This window comes from Oncorhynchus nerka, linkage group LG6 (assembly GCF_034236695.1).
Source record: "Oncorhynchus nerka isolate Pitt River linkage group LG6, Oner_Uvic_2.0, whole genome shotgun sequence".
Classification (NCBI taxonomy): Eukaryota; Metazoa; Chordata; class Actinopteri; order Salmoniformes; family Salmonidae; genus Oncorhynchus; species Oncorhynchus nerka.
This window is the reverse complement of record NC_088401.1, coordinates 79,192,901-79,216,173: the sequence shown is the minus strand read 5'-3', so window position 1 is coordinate 79,216,173 and position 23,273 is coordinate 79,192,901. Positions and strand designations below refer to the sequence as shown.

The window sequence follows — 23,273 nt, the reverse complement described above, 5'->3', positions numbered from 1 at the left end:
GGGTCATGTCAGGATGAGCCTGCAGGAAGGGTACCACATGAGGGAGGGTCATGTCAGGATGAGCCTGCAGGAAGGGCACCACATGAGGGAGGGTCATGTCAGGATGAGCCTGCAGGAAGGGCACCACATGAGGGAGGGTCATGTCAGGATGAGCCTGCAGGAAAGGTACCACATGAGGGAGGGTCATGTCAGGATGAGACGGCAGGAAGGGTTCCACATGAGGGAGGGTCATGTCAGGATGAGACGGCAGGAAGGGAACCACATGAGGGAGGGTCATGTCAGGATGAGCCTGCAGGAAGGGTACCACATGAGGGAGGGTCATGTCAGGATGAGCCTACTGGAAGGGAACCACATGAGGGAGGGTCATGTCAGGATGAGCCTGCAGGAAAGGTACCACATGAGGGAGGGTCATGTCAGGATGAGCCTGCAGGAAAGGTACCACATGAGGGAGGGTCATGTCAGGATGAGACGGCAGGAAGGGAACCACATGAGGGAGGGTCATGTCAGGATGAGCCTGCTGGAAGGGAACCACATGAGGGAGGGTCATGTCAGGATGAGCCTGCAGGAAAGGTACCACATGAGGGAGGGTCATGTCAGGATGAGCCTGCAGGAAGGGTACCACATGAGGGAGGGTCATGTCAGGATGAGACGGCAGGAAGGGTACCACATGAGGGAGGAGGATGTCTTCTCTGTAAAGCACAGCGTTGAGATTGCCTGCAAAAACAACAAGCTCAGCCCGATGATGCTGTGACACACCGCCCCAGACCATGATGGACCCTCCACCTCCAAATCGATCCCGCTCCAGAGTACATGCCTCTGTGTAATGCTCATTCCTTTGACGATAAACGCAAATCTGACCATCACCCCTGGTGAGACAAAACCGCGACTCCTCAGTGAAGAGCACTTTTTGCCAGTCCTGTTTGGTCCAGCGATGGTGGGTTTGTGACCATAGGAGACGTTGTTGCCGGTGATGTCTGGTGAGGACCTGCCTTACAACAGGCCTACAAGCCCTCAGTCCACCCTCTCTCAGCCTATTGCTGACAGTCTGAGCACTGATGGAGGGGTTGTGTGTTCCTGGTGTAACTCGGGCAGTTGTTGTTGCCATCCTGTACCTGTCCCGCAGGTGTGATGTTTGGATGTACTGATCCTGTGCAGGTGTTGTTACACGTGGTCTGCCACTGCGAGGATGATCAGCTGTCCGTCCTGTCTCCCTGTAGCGCTGTCTTAGGAGTCTCACAGTACGGACATTGCAATTTATTGCCCTGGCCACATCTGCAGTCCTCATGCCTCCTTGCAGCATGCCTAATGCACATTCACGCAGATTAGCAGGGGCCCTGGGCATCTTTCTTTGGTGTTTTTCAGGCAGTAGAAAGACCTCTTTAGTGTCCTAAGTTTTCATAACTGTGACCTTAATTGCCTAACGTCTGTAAGCTGTTAGTGTCTTAATGACCGTTCCACAGGTGCATGTTCAATAATTAATTGTTTATGGTTCATTGAACAAGCATGGGAAACAGTGTTTAAACCCTTTACAATGAAGATCTGTGAAGTTATTTGGATTTTTACAAATTATCTTTGAAAGACAGGGTCCTGAAAAAGGGAAGTTTCTTTTTTCTGAGTTTATATTTTAAGACAATTAAATACTCTGCCAACAAAAAAGCTGTTAGAATTATAAATGTGTGTATGTCACTTAAGGTCCCTGTGTAATGTGATATTGTACTCCCTAGCAGAAATGTACTTTGTATATTCTTTACTTGTGTTTCCCCCATGTACTTGTTGTATTGTTTTGTTGTTAATTAAAAAGAAAGAAAATAATCAAAACAATAAAGAAAAGAATATCTATATATTTTAATAAATGCATAGGTAGAGACAGGTGGGTTGTGTGTGTATGCAGGTGGTTGTGTGGGGTAGAAGGGTTGGGGGTCTAAGACACTCGTTCAAACAGGCGTCACACACACACCGTACCCCCAAAGCAATACCATTCTAACAGTCATGGTGCGTTGTCAGACTGCGATGAGACATGGAGTAGACCCCCACAAGTCTGCTTCATCATTGGGAGCAATTTCCAGATGCCTGAAGGTACCACGTTAATGTGTACAAACAATATTACACAAGTATAAACACTATGGGCCTGACTTCCAACTTAAACTGTAGTAATTGGAATGCTACCAGCAGCAGACCCTTGATATGGGGATAGCCTAATAAACAAACCTGAATCCAGGCTTCATTCGTTTTCACCATCTCTTTAATAAGATCACATTCAGCCATCAAATGTTTGGTGCAGTGATTCACCTTACGCTGAAGTCACACACAATCAGAATATAAGCACATACAGTTGAAAGTCAGAAGTTTACATAAACAAAGTTTAAATGTATTTGGCTAAGTTGTATCACAATTCCTGACATTTTATCCTAGTAGAAATTCCGTCTTAAGTCAGTTAGGATCACCACTTTATTTTAAGAATGTGAAATGTCAGAATAATAGTAGAGATAATTATTTATTTCAGCTTTTATTTCTTTCATCACATTCCCAGTGGGTCAGAAGTTTACATACACTCAATTAGTATTTGGCAGCATTGCCTTTAAATTGTTTAACTTGGGTCAAACATTTCATGTAGCCTTCCACAAGCTTACCAGAAAAAACGAGGTGAATTTTGGCCCATTCCTCCTGACAGAGCTGGTGTAACTGAGTCAGGTTTGTAGGCCTCCTTGCTCGCACATGCTCTTTCAGTTCTGCCCACATATTCTATGGGATTGAGGTCAGGGCTTTGTGATGGTGTTAGGAGAATTATGTTCTCAATGTTCATAAACTGAACTTCAACTAAACTACTCGGTCTGCTACCAAGAATTTGTAAGATTCTTGATGAAACGAAAGACAGAGGCCAGTCTACAATAGTCAAACATTTACATTTAACATTTAAGTCATTTAGCAGACGCTCTTATCCAGAGCGACTTACAAATTGGTAATTTATTTACGAGAGCTCTACCAATCATATCATGTACATTGGTTTATATACCTCCCATTTCGTCATAAATGTCCCTCCTCTCAGACAATGACAATATAGTTTACAAGTCTTCTCCTACACATACAATGCTTATCACATCCTGCAACATGTTACACAGTCTACTGCAAGCCCAAAGGGTTCTCCCCTCTCCTTCCCGCTATCAGTTTCACCGTTGTCACAAGCTGTCTGCCACAGTTCCTTGTCTGTTCCTCTTTCTTACGGACAAACATTCTTCATCATTATACAGAGGCAGGGTAGAATTCTGTTAGATATAGTCCTATCATTACATTAAATGTATACATCATTTAGTCATTATATATAAAATTCATAACAGATGGCCACTCCAATACCTTGACTTTGTTGTCCTTAAGCCATTTTGCCACAACTTTGGAAGTGTGCTTTGGGTCATTGTCCATTTGGAAGACCCATTTGCAACCAAGCTTTAACTTCCTGACTGATGTCTTGAGATGTTGCTTCAATGTATCCACATCATTTTCCCTCCTCATGATGCCATCTATTTTGTGAATGCACCAGTTCCTCCTGCAGCAAAACACACCCACAACATGATGCTGCCACCCCCGTGCTTTACGGTTGGGATGGTGTTCTTCGGCTTGCTTTTCTCCAAAAGTACGTTCTTGTCCCCATGTGCAGTTGCAAACCGTAGTCTGGCTTTTTTATGGCGGTTTTGGACCAGTGGCTTCCTCCTTGCTGAGCGGCCTTTCAGGTTATGTCGATATAGGACTCGTTTTACTGTGGATATAGATACTTTTGTACCCGTTTCCTCCAGCATCCTCACAAGGTCCTTTGCTGTTGTTCTGGGATTGATTTGCACTTTTCGTACCAAAGTACGTTCATCTCTAGGAGACAGAACGCATCTCCTTCCTGAGCGGTATGACGGCTGCGTGGTCCCATGTTGTTTATATTTGCAAACTATTGTTTGTACAAATGAACGTGTACCTCCAGGCGTTTTGAAATTGCTCCCAAGGATGAACCAGACTCGTGGAGGTCTACAATTATTTTTCTGAGGTCTTGGCTGATTTCTTTAGATTTTCCCAAGATGTCATGCAAATAGGTACTGAGTTTGAAGGTAGGTCTTGATATACATCCACAGGTACACCTCCAATTGACTCAAATGATGTCAATTAGCCTAACAGAAGCTTCTAAAGCCATGACATTTTCTGGAATTTTACAAACTTCTGACCCACTGGAATTGTGATACAGTGAATTATAAGTGAAATAAATCTGTCTGTAAAAATGACTTGTGTCATGCACAAAGTAGATGTCCTAACCGACTTGCCAAAACAACAGTTTGTTAACAAGAAATGTGTGGAGTGGTTGAAAAATGAGTTTTAAATGACTCCAACCTAAGTGTATGTAAACTTACAACTTCAACTGTACATGAAACTAAAGTCAGACAGATACCACTCTTTCGAGAGTTTATTATACAAATGCTATTGAAAGAAATTAAGTAAATAAAAATAGCAGAGACTTTTCTAGGAAGCTCCATCCTGCAGAGCTAAAAACCAACAGCTTCTAGACGGCAACCTCGAAGAGCAAAACCTGCCTCCTCTGCACCCACTGAAAGAACGATTCCCAATAGTCTTAAGAGGGGCAATCCGCAATTAGAACCCCCCCCCCCCATACTTGTTTAGGTCAACAGGTGAGGGATGGGGTTGGAGTTATGTGCCCACTCTCAAATTCCCAGACAGAGCTAGGGATGCAGATCATGAAGATCATGGAGGAGGCATTTATAAGTTCAGTGGGCTATTTACCATTATGTCCAAAAATTAGAAGTACCGATCCTAGATTGCCCCTTTAAAAATACTTATGAATCACCCAGATGAACATCAGTGGCACTGTCAACTATAACTCATTCACTTAACACATTATGAGTCTCATCTTTCAACCGAATAAAAAAGAAAATAATAAAATACCTGAAGTCAGTCAGCATCCAACTGTCTCTCGCCCTCTTTTTGTAACAGAAGTATTGTAACAGCATTATTATGAACAACTGTTGGCATTAGGTGAGTTCACCCACTCACAATAAATAATCAACACTGACCTCTTTTGTCCCTGATAGACATGTCCCATATGGCACCCTATTCCCCATGCAGTGCACTACTTTTGACCACAGCCCATGGGCACAAGTCAAAAGAAGTTCACTATGTAGGAAAAAGGCTCCATTTGGGATGCAAACACTGTTTACGGGTGAGAGAGGGACTGGAAATGAACATGTCATCATCATTATTAAACATTCATCCTAATTATTATGTGGTTAGTTAGCAATAGCAGCAGAGCGATGCTAATAGAAATGGGGGTGTTTCTCCCAGTTGGGGTCAATTCAATTTAAACCTCAATTCAGAAAGTAAACCTAATTCCAAATCCAATTCCAAAATTTCCTGATTGAAAAGAATTGGAATGTCAGTATTAGAGGTCGACCGATTAATCGAAATGGCCGATAAATCGGGGCCGATTTCAAGTTTTCATAGCAATCGGAAATCGATATTTTTGGGCGCCGATTTGCAGTTTTTTTTTTTTTACACCTTTATTTAATCTTTATTTAACTAGGCAAGTCTGTTAAGAACACATTCTTATTTTCAATGACGGCCTAGGAGGCAGAACGACAGATTTTTAACCTTGTCAGCTCGGGCGATCCAATCTTGCAACCTTACAGTTAACTAGTCCAATGCTCTAACACCTGATCATTGTGTCATTTCTCTTGCGTTCATTGCACGCAGTCAGGGTATATGCAACAGTTTGGGCCGCATGGCTCTTTGCGAACTAAATTGCCAGAATTTTACGTAATTATGACAACATTGAAGGTTGTGCAATGTAACAGGAATATTTAGACTCATGGATGCCACGCGTTAGATAAAATACGGAACGGAATAAATGTTTTGTTTTCGAGGTGATAGTTTCCGGATTAGTCAAAGGTATATGGTTTAGAGAGAAATAGTCGACGCGTTATAATTCCTGTAATAACTTGCGGCTGAACTTGAAAGGGGTTCCTTCGTTATTTTACCCTTCAAGTCTTCCATAGAGAATGTCTTGATCTACTTCAAATAAGGTCATTGTTTCGTGCTTAAACTGCCTCGGCGTTTTGATACCCCTGTAAATCTCACTAGGATAAGGTAACGTTTGTCAACATATTTTCAGAAATCCACTCTACAATTTTTTAAAATCTTCGCTTATGTTTAGCCAATATTGATCAGTTATCTTGTCCTATGGATATCTACACAGTTATAAAATTGGCACGGTGGTGTGAGCCTACATGAAACAGACCTTATTTAAGTGAACCTAAAAATATCCTATGGATTAAATGAAGGAACCGCTTTGCAGATTTTGCTAGAAGGTATCATGGGAATTATGACTCGCACTTTGGTTGTCAATTCTTACCATGTCCATTATTAAAATAGGATTTCCTCCATATAGAAATGAAAGTTTTTGTTTTCAACATTCATCACAGGTAACTTAAACTCTATTTTTATTCAAACAGTTGGGAGTATTTGTCTCCTAAGCAGACTCTTCAGTATCATTGTCACTTCAGAGCTGTGTGTGTGTATTTATGTATCAAGTTCAAATAAAAGTGTTCATTCAGTATTGTTGCAATTGTCATTATTACAAAAATGTGTGTGTATGATATATAGATACATAAAACATTTTTCCCCCCTAATAAAATTGTCCGATTATCGGCTTTTTTGGTCCTCCAATAATCGGTATCGGCGTTGAAAAATGATAATCGGTCGACCTCTAGTCAGTGTACTTCTTGAATTGACTGGAATTGAAATGGAATCGAGCCCAACACTGGTGTTTGTATAGGACTTCCCTCTCCTCTTTCTGGTGTAACAGAATAGTAGGGCTGGATTCTATTCACTGATGAGAAACATTCCAGAATACTGGGCATAGAACTGAAGAGCCTACTCTGCTTTCCTTAGTCTACCTGAAAGACAATCATATCGGTTCCCCAACGTCCCTATTCTGCATGAGATATGGCCGTGTCTGTTCTGAATGTTCTGTTTTCCCCTACTAAACAGTGCCCCCAGGTGACTCAGTGTGTGTGTGATGTTACAAGGGAACGTGGCTGAAGAGGTAGGAGACAGATTCTCCGTTGTGGGTCCTGCGGATGGCCTCTGCCAAGATCATAGAGATGTCAATCACCTAGAGGAGAAACAGATGGTTAACAACACATAATAAACTACGTTCAGGAAACATCCGGAAACATGTCAGACTATTTACCGTTGATAAACAGAAAGTGTGCTCTCTCATTCATAGAGTGAACTATTTGAATCATAGCACAAACTTTATAGGTGATATGATTATTCAAACTATTTGCCGCTGTCTTAGTTGTTAAACATCACAGTAGCAACAATAGAATTGCAGCTTAAATCACTGTAACATTATTGGACAATATGACAGTCTACTTATGTTAAGGTGAATGACCCTGATATAACCTCTGACCCCTGACCTGTATCTTAGGACAGTAATATAACATTTGACCCCTAACCTGTATCTAAGGACAGTGCTGTGACCTCTGACCTGTATCTTAGGACAGGTCTTCATCTTCTCCTCCTGAGGGATAGTGTTGGTGACGACCACGGCCTCGAAGCAGGCGTTATTGATCCGGGAGATGGCCGGGCCAGAGAAGATACCGTGGGTCAGGATGGCATACACCTTGGTAGCACCAGCTGAGATCAGCCTGAGGGTGGAGGGACAGGATCTCCTGTAACTGTAGGACTATAGCACCAGCTGAGATCAGCCTGAGGGTGGAGGGACAGGATCTCCTGTAACTGTAGGACTATAGCACCAGCTGAGATCAGCCTGAGGGTGGAGGGACAGGATCTCCTGTAACTGTAGGACTATAGCACCAGCTGAGATCAGCCTGAGGGTGGAGGGACAGGATCTCCTGTAACTGTAGGACTATAGCACCGTCCAACATTTACCTGTTTGAATACACTGATTTTTGCTACAAGGACTCTCATTTGGATGAAGGAGAAGTGAAATGTGAAATAGTGGTTGGTATTTCCACAGCTCTGTAATAAGAATGTCTTAACATCAAATCAGAGATCCATTTGAATGCACAGGATCATAATCCATGTTTGTTTTTGTGTGGTTAAGATTCAGCCCAGACACCCATTGCCTGGACATAGATACGTGTTAAGGTTAGTCAAGGTCATAAGTTGAGACTTTACTTACTTGTCGGCTGCGTGACAGATAGTACCACAGGTGTCTGCCATGTCATCCACCAAGATGGCCACCCGGTCCGTGACGTCCCCGACCAGCACCATGCGATCCACCTCATTGGCCTTCTTTCTCTCTTTGTGGATCAGAGCAAAGTCCACATTGAGCCTGTCCGCTATGGAAGTCACTCTGTCACACAGAACACAGTGTTAAGAGGAAGCCAAGTCAGAGTCACAACAGATGGTCCACTGTTATCGTATGAAGATGTGTTCGTGTGAAGGAGCAGTTACACACGAACGTGTGAATCTAAAGTTAATTTCACCACAGATAAGGCAGAGTTAAAGAAAGACGTGGCTGCAAGGTAAAACCCGTAAAAGAGAGGTGATGTTCTTGAAGCAGTAGTCTAGCATGCACACAGTGGTTCCCATATTTACCAAGCATCCCCCCTCTCCATCTTTCTCTGATTGGCCAAAAGAAGAAATTGGATTAAAAGCCCCCAGACCGAAAGCTTTTTGACCACTCTGTCCTGCCTCACCTCTTGGCCCCCCCTGCGTCTGGAGAGACGATGGTGCAGGTCTTCCACTCTGCGATGTTCTCCTTGATCCACTTCAGTACAGCAGGCTCAGCATACAGGTTATCCACCGGGATGTCGAAGAAACCCTGGAGATACCAGACACACACACAGACAGGAGTCAGAGGCTGCCATCTAGCGGTTTCACATCCCAGGAACCATCTCTAGTCACTGTGCCCTTGAGCCAGTCACTTAACCCATATAGAACTCCATGTGTTTGCTGATTGTGTCGTCTGTTGGATTAGAGGGAGCAAAAGAAGAATTTACATCACTTTAGTCTGGCTCTTTGGTTTCTCGACTGCCAGACCCCAGTGTCCTCCCTCCTCATGTCCTCTACTGCCAGACCCCAGTGTCCTCCCTCCTCTAATGCCAGACCCCAGTGTCCTCCCTCCTCTACTGCCAGACCCCAGTCTCCTCCCTCCTCTACTGCCAGACCCCAGTCTCCTCCCTCCTCTACTGCCAGACCCCAGTCTCCTCCCTCCTCTACTGCCAGACCCCAGTCTCCTCCCTCCTCTACTGCCAGACCCCAGTCTCCTCCCTCCTCTACTGCCAGACCCCAGTCTCCTCCCTCCTCTACTGCCAGACCCCAGTCTCCTCCCTCCTCTACTGCCAGACCCCAGTCTCCTCCCTCCTCTACTGCCAGACCCCAGTCTCCTCCCTCCTCTACTGCCAGACCCCAGTCTCCTCCCTCCTCTACTGCCAGACCCCAGTCTCCTCCCTCCTCTACTGCCAGACCCCAGTCTCCTCCCTCCTCTACTGCCAGACCCCAGTCTCCTCCCTCCTCTACTGCCAGACCCCAGTCTCCTCCCTCCTCTACTGCCAGACCCGTGTCCTCCCTCCTCCCGACCTGTACTGCCAGACCCCAGTGTCCTCCCTCCTCTACTGCCAGACCCCAGTGTCCTCCCTCCTCTACTGCCAGACCCGTGTCCTCCCTCCTCCCGACCTCTACTGCCAGACCCCAGTGTCCTCCCTCCCTCTACTGCCAGACCCCAGTGTCCTCCCTCCCTCTACTGCCAGACCCCAGTGTCCTCCCTCCTCTACTGCCTGACCCCAGTGTCCTCCCTCCTCTACTGCCTGACCCCAGTGTCCTCCCTCCTCTACTGCCTGACCCCAGTCTCCTCCCTCCTCTACTGCCAGACCCCAGTCTCCTCCCTCCTCTACTGCCAGACCCCAGTCTCCTCCCTCCTCTACTGCCAGACCCCAGTGTCCTCCCTCCTCTACTGCCAGACCTGTGTCCTCCCTCCTCCACTGCCAGACCCCAGTGTCCTCCCTCCTCTACTGCCAGACCCCAGTGTCCTCCCTCCTCTACTGCCAGACCCCAGTGTCCTCCCTCCTCTACTGCCAGACCCCAGTGTCCTCCCTCCTCTACTGCCAGACCCCAGTGTCCTCCCTCCTCCCGACCTCTACTGCCAGACCCGTGTCCTCCCTCCTCCCGACCTCTACTGCCAGACCCCAGTGTCCTCCCTCCTCTACTGCCAGACCCAGTGTCCTCCCTCCTCTACTGCCAGACCCGTGTCCTCCCTCCTCCCGACCTGTACTGCCAGACCCCAGTGTCCTCCCTCCTCTACTGCCAGACCCCAGTGTCCTCCCTCCTCTACTGCCAGACCCCAGTGTCCTCCCTCCTCTACTGCCAGACCCCAGTGTCCTCCCTCCTCTACTGCCAGACCCCAGTGTCCTCCCTCCTCTACTGCCTGACCCCAGTGTCCTCCCTCCTCTACTGCCTGACCCCAGTGTCCTCCCTCCTCTACTGCCTGACCCCAGTGTCCTCCCTCCTCTACTGCCTGACCCCAGTGTCCTCCCTCCTCTACTGCCTGACCCCAGTGTCCTCCCTCCTCTACTGCCTGACCCCAGTGTCCTCCCTCCTCTACTGCCTGACCCCAGTGTCCTCCCTCCTCTACTGCCTGACCCCAGTGTCCTCCCTCCTCTACTGCCTGACCCCAGTGTCCTCCCTCCTCTACTGCCTGACCCCAGTGTCCTCCCTCCTCTACTGCCTGACCCCAGTGTCCTCCCTCCTCTACTGCCTGACCCCAGTGTCCTCCCTCCTCTACTGCCTGACCCCAGTGTCCTCCCTCCTCTACTGCCTGACCCCAGTGTCCTCCCTCCTCTACTGCCTGACCCCAGTGTCCTCCCTCCTCTACTGCCTGACCCCAGTGTCCTCCCTCCTCTACTGCCTGACCCCAGTGTCCTCCCTCCTCTACTGCCTGACCCCAGTGTCCTCCCTCCTCTACTGCCTGACCCCAGTGTCCTCCCTCCTCTACTGCCTGACCCCAGTGTCCTCCCTCCTCTACTGCCTGACCCCAGTGTCCTCCCTCCTCTACTGCCTGACCCCAGTGTCCTCCCTCCTCTACTGCCTGACCCCAGTGTCCTCCCTCCTCTACTGCCTGACCCCAGTGTCCTCCCTCCTCTACTGCCTGACCCCAGTGTCCTCCCTCCTCTACTGCCTGACCCCAGTGTCCTCCCTCCTCTACTGCCTGACCCCAGTGTCCTCCCTCCTCTACTGCCTGACCCCAGTGTCCTCCCTCCTCTACTGCCTGACCCCAGTGTCCTCCCTCCTCTACTGCCTGACCCCAGTGTCCTCCCTCCTCTACTGCCTGACCCCAGTGTCCTCCCTCCTCTACTGCCTGACCCCAGTGTCCTCCCTCCTCTACTGCCTGACCCCAGTGTCCTCCCTCCTCTACTGCCTGACCCCAGTGTCCTCCCTCCTCTACTGCCTGACCCCAGTGTCCTCCCTCCTCTACTGCCAGACCCCAGTGTCCTCCCTCCTCTACTGCCAGACCCCAGTGTCCTCCCTACTCCCTCCTCTACTGCCAGACCCCAGTGTCCTCCCTACTCCCTCCTCTACTGCCAGACCCCTGTGTCCTCCCTCCTCCTAACCTGGATCTGTGAGGCGTGGAGGTCCATAGTGATGATGTGATCAGCTCCAGACACAGACAGCATGTTAGCCACCAGCTTGGCTGAGATGGGCGCTCGACTCTGCAAGGAAACACACACACACACCTCATTTGTTCAACTCACATCACATGATATGAGTGGAGTCTTCCATCTTAAAAATTGGTCCGTATTACATTTCCTTCCCAAAGCCACAAGGGGCAGCTGATAGGCCATTCTAAACTACAGTTACGTGTACAACTCAAAGTCGATATCAAACTACTCAGCTCCTTCAAGAAGCCCAAGAAAAGTGATACTGTACAAAAAGTTAATAACAGTAAACTTTTGGCAGATACATAGTACATGCAATACATTATATTGGGAGGACAAGGACATGCACTGAAATAAACCATGGAAGGAATGGAGGCAGGCAGGTGACGGTAACAATACAAACAGAAGACACAATGACTGTTCACTGTTCACTGTTCGCTGTTCACTGCTCACTGCTCTCTGTTCACTGCTCTCTGTTCACTGCTCTCTGTTCACTGCTCTCTGTTCACTGCTCTCTGTTCACTGCTCTCTGTTCACTGCTCTCTGTTCACTGTTCACTGTTCACTGTTCGCTGTTCACTGTTCGCTGTTCACTGCTCGCTGTTCACTGCTCGCTGTTCACTGCTCGCTGTTCACTGCTCGCTGTTCACTGCTCGCTGTTCGCTGCTCGCTGTTCACTGCTCACTGTTCACTGCTCGCTGTTCACTGCTCGCTGTTCACTGTCACTGCTTACTGTTCACTGCTTACTGTCACTGCTTACTGTTCACTGCTTACTGTTCACTGTTCGCTGTTCACTGCTTACTGTCACTGCTTACTGTTCACTGCTTACTGTTCACTGCTTACTGTTCACTGCTTACTGTTCACTGCTTACTGTTCACTGCTTACTGTTCACTGTTCACTGCTTACTGTCACTGCTTACGGTTCACTGCTTAACTTAAATCAGTGGAGAAATCAAAACAAAACCCAGGCATGCTCCCAGTCCCATCCATCTGCTGTGACTGCCTGCTGGAGTCCGTCCACACAGTCAGTGACAGCAACATGAGTGGTAAGATCACACTGGACGTTGATGGGGTGTAATGGCAGGGTTGGGGTCAATTCAATTTCAATTCAGGAAGTACATTGGAATTCCAATGCTTTTGAATTAAAAACATTTGGAATTTGAATTTGGTTTCATTTCTGAATTGACTGTAATTGAACCCAACTCTGGTGATGTGGTATAATGGTCGGCGGTGTGACAGTAGAGTAACTAGATGTCTGTCCCTCACCCCCACCTTGTCCTTCTTGTCCTGCCGTGCGTAGGGGAAGCAGGGGATGACGGCTGTGACCCGGGAGGCCGAGGCGATCTTACACGCATTGATCATAATCAGCAGCTCCATCAGATTATCATTGATCTCCCCACAGCCGCTCTGTACGATGTAGACATCCTCTCCACGGACACTCTCCCCGATCTCAACACTGTTAGGGCCCAGGGGAGGATGGGGTAAACAACACTCTCTGCTAACACAGCACTAATGGTAAGGGATATTCATCATGAGACATTGAAAACACAGCCTACAGGTGTTTAGGGCTAGGGGACTTATAAGTGCAGTGACAAGAGAATATTTCACAGTAGGCTAAATGCAGTGATAATTACTGTATGAGCAAAGAACAGCACAGAATGAGAAGTATACAGCTTGATGCATCAGTGTTACACAAGAAGTTACAATAAACAATTGTTTCACTTTTGCTAGCCTGTAGGGGTTTGTCAGCTCTCCCAATATTCAGAAATGAGTTGAAATGTATGGGGAAGTGAAGTTCGCCCAATACGCAACAAACTGAGCGCCAAAATAAACTCCAGTTATGCGTGACTTCAACTACAAGTTCCAAGCACCTTTGCGAGGCAGCATCAAAAGCAGCACGCTAAACATAACGTTTCTTTAACATATTTCTCGAACATAAGATTTAAACAGATTAGCTTTCTATACATTAAAAGTTTACACTGACCATGTTTCTTGATTGCTGAATTTCTTGGTGACAACCTTCCCGAGTTCCATCCCAAGACGGTCAGCAATTTTGTGAGACAGTTCCCGATGCGAGCTACCGCTGAATATCTTAATGTTCGGCATTTTTGTATGTTCCAGGGCTTCGTTCTACGGAAGCTAGCTACAATGCTAGTAGCTGCAAATAAGTGATATAGGATCTATTAGTTCTAGTGAACTGTTGGAAATCGATCGCTAGTCGATAGATATCATCAAGCTTGATGCGTTGCCTACCTGTCCACCATCGTTCCCTTCTTCACGCATGCGCCTTTTCCTGGTCGTTTTCTTCTTAGGCTTCTTCTTCTTCTTCTTCTTTGGGGTTAAACGGAGGTTGGCATCCAATATATTGCATTACCGCCCCCAACTGGGCTATAATATACATCCATTAAACTTTGTGATACAAAATGGGAAAAGGAACAACAAACTAAACCTTCCAACTAACCCTTCACTGTTTAAAAATCCACTACCCCATTCCACTACTTTGACCCTATCTGCTCCTGTACCGAGCCAGCCCAGCCCAGCCAGCCTAGCCCAGCCAGCCCAGCCCAGCCAGCCCAGCCCAGCCAGCCGCACCATGCCAATGGCATGCCAACCACCAATCAAAACACCCTGTAACTCTTCTGAAGTCAAATCTCGTACACCCAAACACTTCTCTGCAGCTGCCACCACAACATCTATGTTCTGTGATTTACATTCTATTTCTGCAGTATGGTTGACATTCATTGTAATGAATGCTAAGAAGCCAACCTTACTGAAACATATATCACTAGTTGGCCTCTTGTCCCTGGTGGCATCAACAATACACCGCCCACTTCACATGACGATGACATCCTTCATACCTATATACATATACTGAACAAAAATATTAATGCAACATGTAAAGTGGTTGGTTGATTGCTTGTTATGCTAGCTACATATTGTAACGTGATATGCGAATGCGACTAGTGTAGCTATCCCTTGGTCATGACCGAGTCCCATTATACACATTAGAGTCTTTGGATGAAGGCGTCTTCTGAATGGGGGAGTTTTACCCAGACACCCAGTCTGAACATTAACACGCAACATTGGCCAAACGTGCTGTCACTGAAAAATACTGTAGGCTGCAACTGTGATAAGGCCTGGTTAAAACAGAATACAACAGTGGTGGTAGGTGATGTTTAAGATGAGGGAGGACAGTTTTTTTAAAATTGAGCATGGCTTCATTTCTATTAAAGACTTTTGGATGACTGTCATTCATATCCCATTCACCCAGCTCAATTTAACATCAATAGATTTAGGCTACTACATGATACTCAAATTTCCCTATACCCATCATGAGATTGCTACAACCTAGCCTGTAAATTAAAGTTTACAACGTAAGTGCACAGGTCGAGAGAAGGTGACAGACAGTGACACATTCAATATCGCCTTGCACTCTCTTGCCTGCATCTAGCTGATCTAGGGTGTAATCATTAGTCCAAAAGTTGCAAACGAGAGCTTCTATTCGACAAATTCAAGTATGCTTATCCATTTTTTTTGATTGGTTACATTTGCTTCCGTTTAAGAAAGGTTTTTCAACAGAATCAGCTGAATGAATACACCCCTGGTCACACACAAACACAGTAGACTTTCATAGCAGACACATACACACAGCATGATCATTTTTCTCATTGTAGAATTCCTTCTCGCATCCACGCACTCTCCTCCACTCACCATTTCCCTTCGCTTGTGGACTTCAACACATCAGCTGTCTGTGACCAGGTGAAAAAACCTTTCCAAGCCAAACCTTCATATCATAAACACTAACTGCTACACCCAGCCTACATCGTTAAAAGTACTAGCTAAGGTCATAGCTAGTCAACATAGCTACTAGAACTAACACGTTAGTAAACCCTCTATAATCACGCAATTGTGAACAGCAAGCAGTTTAGTAGTTACACCGGCAGGCCCCTGTGGCAATAAAGGTATAAAACCTAAAGCTTACCTCAACTTGGAAGAGTTCCAGTGTTGCATATCCATAGCCAGCTAGGTAACATAGCATCTGTTTGAGCCTGGCGTCTGAGTAGGCTAGCTAGCTGCAATCGCTAGCAAATTGAAAGTGAAAAAAACCCTATATATATATATATATATATATATATATATATATATAAATATAGCTAGCCCTCTCTCACGCTCTCATGCTTTAAATAAATAAATACATTTGTATAAAACTGTTCAACTATCATCTTTCTCTCTGTTTTTGAGTCGACTGCTCACCAAATGAATGCACTGCAGTGCTAGCTGTAGTTTATTCTCTGATCCTTTGATTAGGTGGACAACATGTCAGTTCAGTAACATATTAGGTCCTTTGACCTTGAGGAGTAACCGCATGCTCCTTAAGAGTACTTAGCTAGTTGTAGCTAGTGCAAAGCACAAGTAGGAATGTTTCAACAACCTTTACTTGGCAATACTTTCTTTGTTTTCAATTCGGAAGAAACGTGTCTCATAAATGTCTGTGTGCAGTTGCAGGTGGTACTCCAAAAATCTGAGAAGATGCAAGAAGCATTTTTCACTCGATATAAAAAGTGTATTTAATATTTTTCAGAACATTCTCCATTTTTTTTGCATTACCACCTGCAACTGCACACAGACGTTTATAAGAGACAATATATTTCTGAATCCAGAACGAAGAAAGTATCGCCAAGTAAAGTTTTGTCGAAAATATCCCGATTATGGCTGAACAGCAGCCTATGCAGAGGAGTTTACATATTTACATGGTTAATATTATGCCATGTTCTCTGCAGTAATGTGTTGGCAACAAGAGTGAAGTTTGTGTTGACATAAAATAGCCTTCAAGGTTTTGAAGTGATATGCTTAAATGACTAATTAACATTCTCTCTGATTGCTGACCGACAATAGAGGCCGCAGCAATCTAGGTCAGAAGTTTGGAGTAGGACAACGTGGATTTGTAGAAGGATAGACTACTTCTGCCCGATGCTCAGTAAGCAGAAGGATAGACTACTTCTGCCCGATGCTCAGTAAGGAGAAGGATAGGCTACTTCTGCCCAACGCTCAGTAAGGAGAAGGATAGACTACTTCTGCCCGATGCTCAGTAAGGAGAAGGATAGACTACTTCTGCCCAATGCTCAGTAAGGAGAAGGATAGACTACTTCTGCCCAATGCTCAGTAAGGAGAAGGATAGACTACTTCTGCCCGATGCTCAGTAAGGAGAAGGATAGGCTACTTCTGCCCAATGCTCAGTAAGGAGAAGGATAGACTACTTCTGCCCGATGCTCAGTAAGGAGAAGGATAGGCTACTTCTGCCCGATGCTCAGCAAGGAGAAGGATAGGCTACTTCTGCCCAATGCTCAGTAAGGAGAAGGATAGACTACTTCTGCCCGATGCTCAGTAAGGAGAAGGATAGGCTACTTCTGCCTGATGCTCAGTAAGGAGAAGGATAGGCTACTTCTGCCCGACGCTCAGTAAGGAGAAGGATAGGCTACTTCTGCCCGATGCTCAGTAAGGAGAAGGATAGGCTACTTCTGCCCAACGCTCAGTAAGGCGAAGGATAGGCTACTCCTGCCTGACGCTCAGTAAGGAGAAGGATAGGCTACTTCTGCCCAATGCTCAGTAAGGAGAAGGATAGGCTACTTCTGCCCAACGCTCAGTAAGGCGAAGGATAGGCTACTCCTGCCTGACGCTCAGTAAGGAGAAGGATAGGCTACTTCTGCCCAACGCTCAGTAAGGAGAAGGATAGACTACTTCTGCCCGATGCTCAGTAAGGAGAAGGATAAGCTACTTCTGCCCGATGCTCAGTAAGGAGAAGGATAGGCTACTTCTGCCCGATGCTCAGTAAGGAGAAGGATAGGCTACTTCTGCCCAACGCTCAGTAAGGCGAAGGATAGGCTACTCCTGCCTGACGCTCATTAAGGAGAAGGATAGGCTACTTCTGCCCAACGCTCAGTAAGGAGAAGGATAGGCTACTTCTGCCCAATGCTCAGTAAGGAGAAGGATAGGCTACTTCTGCCCAATGCTCAGTAAGGAGAAGGATAAGCTACTTCTGCCCAACGCTCAGTAAGGAGAAGGATAGACTACTTCTGCCCGATGCTCAGTAAGGAGAAGGATACACTACTTCTGCCCGATGCTCAGTAAGGAGAAGGATAGACTACTTCTGCCCGATGCTCAGTAAGGAGAAGGATAGACTACTTCTGCCCGATGCTCAGTAAGGAGAAGGATAGGCTACTTCTGCCCAACGCTCAGTAAGGAGAAGGATAGACTACTTCTGCCCAACGCTCAGTAAGGAGAAGGATAGGCTACTTCTGCCCAACGCTCAGTAAGGAGAAGGATAGACTACTTCTGCCCAATGCTCAGTAAGGAGAAGGATAGACTACTTCTGCCCGATGCTCAGTAAGGAGAAGGATAGGCTACTTCTACCCAATGCTCAGTAAGGAGAAGGATAGACTACTTCTGCCCAACGCTCAGTAAGGAGAAGGATAGACTACTTCTGTCACGGTTCATGAATCCACTGCCTCCTTTTCTCTCTCTCTCTCTCTCTCTCTCTCTCCCGTGTTTGTGTGGGCGTGGTTTCCAATCTCGGCCTGATTGTCTGCGCCAGCTGGAATCACTTATCTTCCCTTTATATGTTCTGTAACCAGTGTTTCTTGTTGTCAGATCGTTGTTACTTCCCTGAGGTTGTGTCGTGTGTCCGTACTCATCTCTCGCCGCCCTTGTGTGGATTATCTGCTGTGCTCCTTCCTACCCATCCGGACACTCTCCCCTGGGTTTCTCAGCACGCTCACATAGGAGGATGTGCCCTAGTCCCTGGGTCGGATTCCGTCTGAGTACAGTCTGTCTGTCCTGTTGCTGCTGTAACCTATATTCATTAAACCATCGTTGCTTGCATCTTGCATCCGCCTCTGTATTGTTACAGAACGATCTGACCAGACCATGGATGCAGCGAGTTCAACGAGTCTGACCGAATTCATTTCCCGTAGTATCACGAGAATGGATCAACAAGAGGAGAACATCTCCAGCACAGGTCGGGAAGTACAAGCCATTGCGACGCAGGTATCCCAGCTGACCCAACAATTACAACATCTGAGGGGTCTCGCTGCGCCACCTACACCGGCAGTTCAACCCGCCCGCCAGAGCCGGAGTCCCAGCTAGAGCCACGGCTACCGACACCAGAGGGTTATTCAGGTGATCCTGACTATTGCAGAGCTTTTCTTACGAGATGTTCCATGCATTTCTCGTTGCAGCCACGGACCTTCAACCGTGAACAGTCTAAGGTAGCATTCGTACTCACACTGCTATCAGGCAAAGCGGCTCTTTGGGGAACGGCGGTGTGGGCGAACCAGGACCCATGCTGCACCTCTTTCCAGACACTCTCCGAGGAGATGAGAAGGGTCTTCGATCGGGCCGTGGCGGGTAGGGAGGCGGCCAGACTACTCGCTGACCTTCGCCAAGGAGACCGTTCAGTATCGGAATACTCCATCCACCCGCACTCTGGCCGCAGAGTGTCAGTGGAACGAGGAGGCGCAGTGGGACATGTTCCTGCATGGGCTGGAGGACCGGATCCAGAAGGAGATTTATGTTCTGGACCTTCCCAGGAGTTTAAATGGACTAGTGGAACTAGCCTTGAGGGTCGACGCTCGTCTGAGTCGTGTTGGCCGCCGAGCATGCCCTAACAGACCGTATAACGACACGGAGGGCTGGCATGCCAGCGGCGGGAACACGGCCAGTTCAACCTCCGCTCACGAACCCATGCAGCTGGGAGAGCTCGCCTCTCCCGGGAAGAGAGGGAGAGGCGGAGATCCCAAGGACTCTGTCTCTACTGTGGTAGAGCGGGCCACTTTATCCACTCCTGCCCGGTAAAAGATTAGGCCCGGTAGTAAGAATGAGGCTACTATCGGGTGGTGTCACCACAGAGAAGACCTCATCATCTACTCTCCTCCCGGTAAGACTAAGATGGGCCAACCACACGCACGACACCCAAGCCTTACTGGACTCAGGAGCAGAGGGTAATTTCATGGACTTCAAGCTCGCTCACAAACTCCAGATTCCTATCACCTCACTCACGCACAAGATATCCGTCAACGCTCTCAATGGTCAAGAACTACCCAACATTTCTCACACCACTGAACCTATCACACTCATCACTTCTGGCAATCACACTGAGACACTATCATTTCTACTTATGGACTCACCCCTTGCACCATTAGTTCTCGGCCACCCTTGGCTCACCCAACACAACCCCAGAGTTGACTGGGGTCATAATTCTATATCCATGTGGAGTAACAAATGTCTTGAGTCCTGTTTAGTGTCTGCTTGTTCGTCTGTGTCTGATTCTGTGTTTCTAGAGGAGGCGGTGGATTTGTCTAACGTGCCCGTTGAATACCTCGACCTGAAGGAGGTGTTCAGTAAGTCCCGTGCTGCTTCTCTTCCTCCGCATCGTCCCTATGACTGTGCAATAGAATTATTGCCAGGTGAGTCTCCGCCTAAAGGCAAGTTATATTCACTCTCTGTTCCTGAGAGGGAGGCTATGGAGAGATACATCTCTGGTTCTCTGGCATCTGGATTCATTCGTCCTTCCTCTTCTCCAGCGGGGCGGGGTTCTTCTTTGTGGAGAAGAAGGACGGATCTCTGCGTCCTTGCATTGATTACCGTGGGTTGAATAACATCACAGTGAAAAATACCTATCCCTTACCGTTGATGTCCTCAGCCTTTGAAAGGTTACAGGGAGCATCCGTATTCACTAAGTTGGATTTACGTAATGCATATCATTTGGTTCGCATAAGGGGGGGGGACGAATGGAAGACCGCGTTTAACACCCCCAGAGGGCACTTCGAATATTTGGTCATGCCTTTTGGGCTATCCAACTCCCCAGCGGTTTTCCAGGCACTCGTAAATGACGTGCTGAGAGATATGATTGATCAGTTCATATATGTTTACCTGGATGACATACTGATTTTTTTCGTCTTCTCTCCAGGAACACGTTCAGCACGTCAGACGAGTGCTTCAGAGGTTGTTGGAGAATGGACTTTTTGTCAAGGCGGAGAAATGCATTTTTCATGCACAATCCGTTCCATTCCTAGGTTACATCGTCTCGACTGAAGGTATTCGCATGGATCCTGACAAGGTTAAGGCTGTGGTGGATTGGCCAAGCCCAGATTCCCGTAAGGCCCTACAGAGGTTTCTGGGATTCGCCAATTTCTACCGGCGTTTCGTTCGCAACTTTAGCCAGATAGTCGCTCCTCTTACCGCCTTAACCTCCCCAGAGTGACGTTCAGGTGGTCCGATACAGCCGAGGCTGCATTCGTCAAACTCAAGAGCCGCTTTGTTTCGGCTCCCATCCTCATAGCTCCCGATCCCTCGCGTCAGTTCGTGGTGGAGGTGGACGCTTCAGAGGTGGGGGTAGGTGTGGTACTTTCCCAACGTTCCTCTTCTGACGACAAGATGCACCCTTGCGCGTTCCTTTCCCATCGGTTATCACCTGCGGAACGCAACTCGACATTGGCAACAGAGAGTTGTTGGCAGTGAAGTTAGCACTGGAGGAGTGGCGCCATTGGTTAGAGGGTTCGGGGTACCTTTTATAGTTTGGACCGATCACAAAAATTTGGAATATATCAGAACCGCCAAGCGACTCAACTCCAGGCAGGCGCGGTGGGCACTCTTTTTCGGACGTTTGACTTCTCTCTCTCGTACGCCCGGGTTCCAAGAATGTCAAACCCGATTCCCTTTCTCGCATTTTTGACCATTCCGAACGCCCATCCACTCCCGAGTGCATCCTACCCGGGACCCTAGTGGTCTCCACACTCACATGGGAGGTTGAATCGAGGGTCAAAACGGCCTTAGAAGGGGTAACGCCTCCGCCCGGTTGCCCGCCTAATCGGTTGTTTGTGCCGGAGGGGTGTCGGTCCGATGTTATTCGGTGGGGGCATTGCTCCAACGTAGCGTGTCATCCAGGAGTCAGTCGCACTAGCTTTTGGTTAAGCAACGCTTTTGGTGGCCACTGATGGCTCGTGACATTCACAGTTTTGTCTTGGCTTGCTCGGTTTGTGCCACTGGGAAGACTTCTAATCGACCCCCAGATGGGTTACTCCAACCGCTGTCGGTCCCTTCGAGACCCTGGTCCCACATCGCGCTAGATTTTGTTACCGCCCTCCCGCCCTCCCAGGGCAAGACGGTTGTTTTGACCGTGGTGGACCGGTTCTCGAAGGCGGCTCATTTTATTCCCTTGCCTAAATTACCATCTGCCAAGGAGACAGCGGTAACTGTCGTGGATCACGTCTTTCGCTTACATGGTCTGCCGATGGACGTAGTTTCTGACAGGGGGCCCCAATTTGTGTCCAAGTTTTGGCAAGAGTTTTGTAGGTTACTGGGAGCGAGTGTCAGCCTGTCTTCAGGGTTTCATCCCCAGAGCAACGGTCAAGCGGAGAGGGCCAACCAAGATTTGGAGAGAGTGTTGCGATGTTTGGTTTCTAAGAATCCCTCTTCCTGGAGTCAACAACTCTCTATGGTTGAGTACGCTCACAATTCGTTGCCAGTGGCAGCCACGGGTCTCTCTCCGTTTGAGTGTAGTTTAGGTTACCAGCCACCTATCTTTCCCAGTACGGAGTCCGAGGTGTCTGTTCCCTCCGCTCACGCTTTCATCCAGAGGTGCCGTCACGCATGGAGCAGAGCCCGTGAGACTCTTCTCCGGGTGGGGGCGCGCACCAAGACTAAGGCCGATCGCCACCGGTCGAAGCCTCCGGTATACGTCGTTGGCCAAAGAGTGTGGCTTTCTACTAAGAACATTCCACTCCGATCCGTTTCGAACAAGCTTGCCCCCAAATTTATCGGCCCGTTCAAAGTCACCAGGATCATTAGTCCGGTGGCGGTCCGGCTCCAGCTTCCTCCGGCGTATAGGAGAATTCATCCTACCTTTCATGTATCTAAAATAAAACCTGTGTTTCAGGCACGCATTAACCCACCGGTCCCGGTTCCCCCGCCGCCACGACTTGTTGATGGGGAACCCACCTTTTCTGTCAATCGTATTTTGGACTCTAGAAGGAGGGGACGCGGATTCCAGTACCTGGTGGACTGGGAGGGTTACGGCCCGGAGGAGAGAAGTTGGGTACCTGCTAGGGACATTCTGGATCACTCCCTTATCGATGATTTCAATCGACAGGTAAATTCGCCTGGGAACGCCAAGAGGCGTTCCTAGGGGTGGGGGTATTGTCACGGTTCATGAATCCACTGCCTCCTTTTCTCTCTCTCTCTCTCTCTCTCTCTCTCCCGTGTTTGTGTGGGCGTGGTTTCCAATCTCGGCCTGATTGTCTGCGCCAGCTGGAATCACTTATCTTCCCTTTATATGTTCTGTAACCAGTGTTTCTTGTTGTCAGATCGTTGTTACTTCCCTGAGGTTGTGTCGTGTGTCCGTACTCATCTCTCGCCGCCCTTGTGTGGATTATCTGCTGTGCTCCTTCCTACCCATCCGGACACTCTCCCCTGGGTTTCTCAGCACGCTCACATAGGAGGATGTGCCCTAGTCCCTGGGTCGGATTCCGTCTGAGTACAGTCTGTCTGTCCTGTTGCTGCTGTAACCTATATTCATTAAACCATCGTTGCTTGCATCTTGCATCCGCCTC

General features: G+C 47.8%; 1 protein-coding gene across 3 annotated transcripts; it reads right to left on the bottom strand.

Moving 5' to 3' along the window:
* Positions 1-2,224: 2,224 nt before the first annotated feature.
* On the bottom strand, positions 2,225-14,001 carry LOC115124402 (ribose-phosphate pyrophosphokinase 1-like). Of its 3 annotated transcripts, XM_065019898.1 has the most exons (8): positions 13,921-14,001; positions 13,652-13,825; positions 12,934-13,123; positions 11,625-11,723; positions 8,715-8,839; positions 8,195-8,368; positions 7,538-7,697; positions 2,225-7,159 (listed from the first exon to the last, which is right to left on the bottom strand). In XM_065019898.1, exons 2-8 carry the CDS (start codon positions 13,771-13,773, stop codon positions 7,067-7,069), a joined length of 963 nt encoding a protein of 320 aa, XP_064875970.1. In that variant the 5' UTR covers positions 13,774-13,825; positions 13,921-14,001; the 3' UTR covers positions 2,225-7,066. The 3 variants fall into 3 exon arrangements, with proteins under 3 accessions (XP_064875970.1, XP_064875971.1, XP_064875972.1); XM_065019899.1 differs by having other exon boundaries at positions 12,940-13,123; positions 13,652-13,966; XM_065019900.1 differs by lacking the exons at positions 2,225-7,159; positions 7,538-7,697 and adding an exon at positions 7,704-7,880 and having other exon boundaries at positions 13,652-13,966.
* Between the last annotated feature and the right edge of the window lie 9,272 nt (positions 14,002-23,273).

Bases quoted from the DNA above. Each gene is read 5' to 3' on its own strand.
- LOC115124402 (XM_065019898.1), bottom strand. From the start codon at position 13,773: ATGCCGAACATTAAGATATTCAGCGGTAGCTCGCATCGGGAACTGTCT. The intron at 13,124-13,651 runs GTCAGTGTAAAC...GGGCCCTAACAG, and splicing joins TTCAGCAATCAAGAAACATG to TGTTGAGATCGGGGAGAGTG. The intron at 8,840-11,624 runs GTTAGGAGGAGG...TGGTATCTCCAG, and splicing joins TCCACGCCTCACAGATCCAG to GGTTTCTTCGACATCCCGGT.